At 35.0% G+C, this 7,150-nt stretch overlaps 1 protein-coding gene across 1 annotated transcript in view; it reads right to left on the bottom strand.

Annotated features, from left to right (window-relative positions):
- The window catches only part of LOC107677038 (dedicator of cytokinesis protein 3-like), a 245,045-nt gene that overhangs the window by 147,465 nt on the left and 90,430 nt on the right, over window positions 1-7,150 (bottom strand). The window contains exon 5 of the mRNA XM_016471828.1: window positions 6,842-6,938. Coding sequence (XP_016327314.1) covers window positions 6,842-6,938 — 97 coding nt within the window. The remainder of the gene's footprint in view (window positions 1-6,841; window positions 6,939-7,150) is intronic.

Here is a 7,150-nt window from a genome sequence, read left to right as displayed (position 1 = left end):
GTGCTGCTTCTGTAAAGATACACGCATACGTTTCCTTTGAATAAATATAGCCAAAATCCATCAAATCCCACCAAACTCCGTTGCCATGACTTATCGCGAGAAGGTTACGTTTTAGTCGCATAGCATTGGTTAATGGAAACGCCGTCATTTCGCAATACTTTTTTATCGACATTTATAAAATATCGCCAAAGTTTTGCGCAAATCTATAATGGAAACGCGCCTGCTGTCACTCTGCAGTACCCAGAAACAAGCTTCATCCCAATCCCACTGATTTCTGTCCATACGGCCGAGGGTGCAGATCAATCACAAGTCTCCCAGTGACCATCTCCTGACCCGGTATTGCATATTAAAAGCGGTTGCTGATGGGGAAACCTGTCAGTCAATATGAAGGCAAACTTTTCATGGCCCAGACATAAATACTGACCACAACTGAGATCATTTTAAGGCCTTAAACAGGCTCTATCTATCTATCTATCTATCTATTAGGGGTGTCCCCGACTAAGGATTTTCATAGTCAAATCGAAATTTTCGAATCTTGCCGATATTCGACTGATCGAATCAAATGTTTTAGGGGCAGGGCAAAATACCTTACCAAGAGTCAAGTCAGACATTCGACCGTCATAATTACGTTAACACACAGGGAAAATGTGTAACGGACGCCTCGCAGATACAAACGGGGTAAATAATGTTTTATGTTTTGATTAAAAGATAGTTAACATTAAACGTCAGTGAAATCTTCGACTATTCGGGGTCACCCCTAAATGTTATTTATCTATCTATCTATCTATCTATCTATCTATCGGTAGATATACAAGATACTTTAGAACTAGTAATGAAGAAATGTGCTTCATTAAAAGCTTATTTTATTACTGTATTAAAAGCAGTATTATGTGGAGTCGAGTAGAGAAAGAGAGAGATGGACTGAGTGAGTGTGATTACCTGCATCTGATACAGCATTAATTCTTCAGCTCAATCTCATATTCACAATAAAACATTAGTTTGAATGTATGCTGAGGAAAGCAATATCTTTGTCATACTATCCTGATTTCCGATGACAGCGCTGCTCAGTGCATATGTTGGCTGCTTCTTACAAGCTGTTGTAGAAAGTAAAAATAACTCCCTTGTTTACAACCCTGTTTCAGTCTCTTTCAATATAACAGTCTTTACTGCTGACTCACTCAGAAAAACAGTCTCTTGTCATACGGTGGAATAATTAATACTAAATATTATTACTACTATTGTTTATATAAGATATTATTTATTGAATAATAATATTTAATAAACAACAATGTCATCATAAAAGTTGCTAGACGATTCAGTCAAAAGTACAAAGTCAGCGCTCTGATATACAGCATTAAAGTTACATAAAATATAACGTGATGAGATTTTGCCCTCAGCAAAACTATTTGCTCTGGAACAAATAATAGATTAATGAGACCAAAGACTGCCCGTTAGAATTACCCAAAACAAATTATATCTCATGTTTCATCACTATAGAGACATCAGAGCCAGCGACAAAGGTCTGGCCAAGGTGAGGCTGCTCTTGGCGGGTTTATGAGCGCTGAACGGCCACTGACACCCTGGAGCTCACATCTCCGAAAATGTTGAATCAAATTTTCAAATAGACGTTATCTTTATTAACAAACCGCATATTTGAAATCTAAACAAGTACATACCTAAAAAAACTCTTAAAACTACATTCTATGACACAAAAATGTTATTGCTTCTAAATTTATAGTGGATTTGGGTGTCTGCCATGACGCTCATTGTGAGAACGTATACATATCTATGATACAAGTGGTGAAACGGTTCCCATGTGAATATCTCATACATATCTCATGGATGGAAAGAGCTCCTAGCCAATCAGATTCGAGGACCAGAAATAACCGTTGTATGAATTAATGAATAAATTAATCTTTATTACTTTATTTAATATAATATTAATACAATATAATATAATAAAAAATATTATTATTATTTAATATTATTAATCAGTAGTTTGTACAATGTACCACCTGCAATTGCTTATAAAATGTATATAAAATAGTATTATAAAATTAACAAACACAATTAAATAAACATTACAGTCAGACTGTCAGTTATAAACACCCAAACCTAGCCAAACCTACCACGCACACGAGATATTAACATACTGCTAACAGCACATCCACAGCGATGTGAAGATGACAAAGTGCATCTGCCAGACCAGCCACAGCCAAACTGCGAACAGCAAATTCAGAAAACACTGTTGACTAATTAGTCCAATACATTTATCGCCTGCGTTGGCTTCGGATAAGAGTGGAGGCTTTGGTCGGAGTCCCAAATACATTGAGATCTTAATTGAGACAGTTGTTGTTACAATCATTATAACAAGCGTTTCCACGTGACTGGCTGCTTGTTGTCTTGTCCACGTTTTCCTAACCAGAGCCGCGGAGCGTGAATCTTCACTATCAGCTGAGCCTCAGCCTCACAATGCTCTGTGTTCGCCTTGTTACGCAACCCAAATCAGTCCGAATTAGTCATCCTTGATTCAGCTGGCCACCAAATTAGCGTTGATTTTCTGAGCCGCATTACAAGTGCTGTCAGAATCCTGGAAGCCTTAATACAAGCTTTCATGTCTTTGAATTGGTGATGATTGAGAACAAAAAGGTGTTTGAGGAAACATGTTACGGTTTAAAAATAGTCCTCAGAGGAAAATGCAAAAACAAGCTGTTTTCTCTGATGTGATGTGTGCTGGAACACTGCAAAAACACATTTAATCAGTCTCTAACAATCCTTAAAATTAGATTAAGAAAAATATATTAAAATGTATTTTCAGAGACTATACTGTATTTTTAAATTACATTTATTTTTCTTACCCCATTTTTTTGTCTTGTTCTAAGCATAAACCTCACTAAATTTTGTGATATTTAAACATAATAGGGCAATAGACAGCAAACATTAAACTATATTAAGAATATTAAACCATGTATTCTTAGAAAAATATAGCATCATATTTTATGCAGTTTGGTTGTTCTAATACAGCTGTTAAACAAATATAGTTTACATAATATGTTCATGTTTTCGTGACTAAAAAAAAAAAGTAATATATTTTTCACTTGTGAAACAACTTTTTATGATTATTATTATTTTTATTATTATTGATAACAATTGTTATTGATAACAGTAATATACAATTTTTAATACTATTACTTTACCTGTCCATAAAGCTTTGGTTTTTAATTACTATTATTAACCAGTGCCTTATGGTAAAATAAGATCAATAATATAATAATGTTATATTACTACTACTATTACTACTACTACTACTACTAAAGCTAATTTAACAACAATACAATTCATAATGTGTGCTTGTAGTTAATAATGGATAATGAATGTGTGAACAAAAAAAATGCTGTCATCTTTATACTGAGCAGTAGATAGTCAAAATGGTAGTAAGAAATGACGAATGATATGAATCAACACAGTTAAAATCTCTGTGATTACATCATGTCTGACATCCCTATGTAGCGAATCAGCTCATTCATGGGGAAATATGAATAATTAATATGGTAACCAGTGGCCTGTGGTCATTCGCAGACATCCTGGCGCCCAGTCTATTGGGTGAGGGGTCTGTGATGACTTGTTAATCTAATGAATAACTGATTTGTTAAATCAAATGAAAAATTGTGTTTTTGATTGGTCCAGATGCTACACCTAAAACCTCCAGAGTCACAGAGAAAAACGAGAGAGAGAGAGAGAGAGAGAGAGCGCTCTATTGTCATGGCGTACACTAATGCTTGGTAATCCTCAGCACAGGCTTACATAAAGGGCTCTGTCAGATCTCATAGAGTCTCTGTGTGAGAAGAGCAGCACATTCACGACTTCCACAAAGCCTCTTCTGCCTAATCATTATTCACATCAGCTTCATGGGCCTTTGCTTAGGCAACTTAAAAGTGCTCTTTGAAATTCATTCATTAAGATAACAAAATTCAGAAAAGCTTCCTTTTGCATTTCGGAGGGAGGGCAAAGAAAAACAGACAATAAAACATTTGCACTTTTCTCAATTTCCATGCTACTGACTGTATAAACCGTTAGCCAACTCACGCCATTGGTTGAGCCAGAAGAGGCCACAATGCGCCTCATTTGTGAAACTCAAGCATAGTAACTTCATTTCCAAATCATTCGTAAAACTATTCTTACACTATTGAATATCTGTTTCATAAATTAATTCTGCTCATGATGTTCATAACCATTTGTACTAGGGCTGCACGATAAATCGCATTTAACGCGCATCTTGTCAGAAAGCCGGTTCTGTAATCAGCGGTAAATCTCCATCACCTGCGGGCTTTCACATTGAGCAGCATTAACTACACAGAGCCGTTGTTCACTGACGAGCTGAGCAAAACCACGTTCATATTCGCGCAATTTTTTGCGCAGCTCGTCAGTGAACAATGGCTCTGTGTAGTTAATGCTGCTCAATGTGAAAGCCCGCAGGTGATGGAGATTTACCGCTGATTACAGAACCGGCTTTCTGACAAGATGCGCATTAAATATCGCATGCGATTTATTGTGCAGCCCTAATTTGTACAGCATGTCAATTCTCAAATTTGTATGATCCATAAATTTGTTCTGCTCATTTCACAACCATGCAATCATTCACAATCACGCAATTTATAAATCATTTCTGCTTGTGTTTCATAAATTGTTTGTGAACTTTCTTAACATTCACTTCATAAATTCACAATAATTGAGTTCTATGAATTGTTCGGAAACTTTCTTGCGTAAACTATCAAACATGCGCTTCATAAATTTGCAATAATAGAGTTCTATGAATTGTTCGTAAACTTTCTTGCATAAACTATCATACGTGTGCTTCATAAAATCGCAATAATTGAGTTTTATGAATTGTTCGTAAAATTTCTTGGGTAAACTATGAAACGTGCGCTTCATAAATTTACAATAATTATGTTTTATGAATTGCTTGTAAACTTTCTTGCATAATTTATCAAACATGTGATTCATAAATTCGCAATAATTGAGTTTTATGAATTGTTCGTAAACTTTCTTGCGTAAATTATCAAACGCGCTTCATAAATTCGCAATAATTGAGTTTTATGAATTTTTCATAAACTTTCTTGCGTAAACTACCAAACGTGTGATTCATAAATTTGCAATAATAGTTTTATGAATTGCTCAAACTTTCTTGCGTAAACTATCAAACGCATGCTTCATAAATTCACAATAATTGAGTTTTATGAATTGTCCGTAAACTTTCTTGCGTAAACTATCAAACACACGCTTCATAAATTCACAATAGTTGAGTTTTATGAATTGTTCGTAAACTTTCTTGCGTAAACTATCAAAGCGTGCTTCATAAATTCACAATAATTGAGTATTATGAATTGTTCGTTAACTTTCTTGGGTAAACTATCAAAGGCGCGCTTCATAAATTCGCAATAATTGTGTTTTATGAATTGTTCGCAACCATGTCATACATAAATTAGTATTAGTTTGTAACCATACTTATGTGAACAAATGAACTTTTATAAATTGATTTATAAATGAATTATGCATGTTTACTGAATCGTTCACAACCATGCAATACATAAATTGTCAAATGTGTGATTCATGAATTTGTTTCATTTATAATTTTTTACATTTTCACACGATTTTAAAATATTCCAGTGGACTTCCACAGTGTGAGTTTTTTTTAGGCAACCATTATTTTAGAATGTATCGCCTTATAGTTTCCATGGCGATGCGTCATGTTTGTCACGTGACACACTGCAGCCACAATAGCTGTGAATGAGTGATGTATGTGCTTTAATTTCATTTTTCCTTTTTTATTCAAAATATTCACAACGTGTTAATTATATTATGAAATATCCAATTCTCCAATATGTGCAAGTAAATGCATTTGGTAGTTTAAACACCTTTATAATGATCATGTTTGTTGATCTATAATGGGTGATGGGCGCTGCCATGTTAGTTCGCGCTGAATCCGAGCTGTAGGATTTACAACACGTAAATTCATCCTTTCCTCTAGAAAGACATTAAAGTAAGTTTTTGGTGAACAGGGAGAAGAATAGAGTAAACTTTATTGTTACCTACACAATGTGTATATGATATCAATAAAACATGTCATCAAATTATATTTGTAAGGATCGTTATTACGGCTTCCCTATACATCAGTGTGTATTTTATAAACTATAAATGTATATTGTGCTAATACTTGTGTATTTAAATGTCTGATAAGCATTATGTGGTTGAAAACACTGAATAGTTGTGATAATATGACAAGCACTGAGCGCGTCCATCTCTGGCTCAGCGCCAGGAAAAGTGCAAAAGCAGATTTGAATTTAGCAGCTGATCATGTGACGCACCGATTATATTCATAACTCATAATTATACAATTCTTATGCAATTATTATACAATTCATAAATCATTCTATAAAGTTGTTCTTCTTTTGTTTAATCAATAATTTGTTAAAGCATTTTTATGTAAATTATTGTACTGTTTACAAACAATTTGCACAGAAACTCATTTACTAGCGGCCTGTTCACCAAAAACACATTCTTGCATTCAGTCTGTGCTATTTTTTAATTGTTGCTCTACAGTATGTTCACATGTGCCAGGGGTATGTCTTTGGCCGTATCTCCTTCAAAACTGCATATTTATGAAATATTGGACAACACACTCTCAAACTGTCTACTAGATTGAGCAAATGGTGGTTCCATTACTGAAAGTACTATAATCCAGCCTCTCGAGTGATATTTGTTGTTGTAGCACAGGCAAACGGCCTCTCCTGCCCACAGTGGAGTGAAGATGGAGGATCCAGTCAGTTGGTACGATACTCACCACATACAGCTGCTTCCACAGGACGGACCACTCCTGCAGCGTAGAGGTGACCTCTGTAATGATGGGGTCCTCCAGCGGGACCACAGTCTCATATTGCCTGCACAGAAACAACAAACATTGACCACAGGTTAGTGGGATTGCCCTTCAAAAAGTGGTTAGAATGAATACTGTATTTAAAAAAAAATAATAATCCAAATAACATCAAGTCTGTCTGTCTGTTATTCAAACCAAAGCAGAAAACAACAAACATTGACCAGAGGTTAGCGTGATTACCCTCCAAAGTGTGAGTAGACATGATTATTATAAATA

Source organism: Sinocyclocheilus anshuiensis, unplaced genomic scaffold, assembly GCF_001515605.1.
Source record: "Sinocyclocheilus anshuiensis isolate Anshui unplaced genomic scaffold, SAMN03320099.WGS_v1.1 scaffold584, whole genome shotgun sequence".
Taxonomy (NCBI): domain Eukaryota; kingdom Metazoa; phylum Chordata; class Actinopteri; order Cypriniformes; family Cyprinidae; genus Sinocyclocheilus; species Sinocyclocheilus anshuiensis.
The sequence above is the reverse complement of the archived record's forward strand: the minus strand, read 5'-3'. Positions and strand labels throughout refer to the sequence as shown.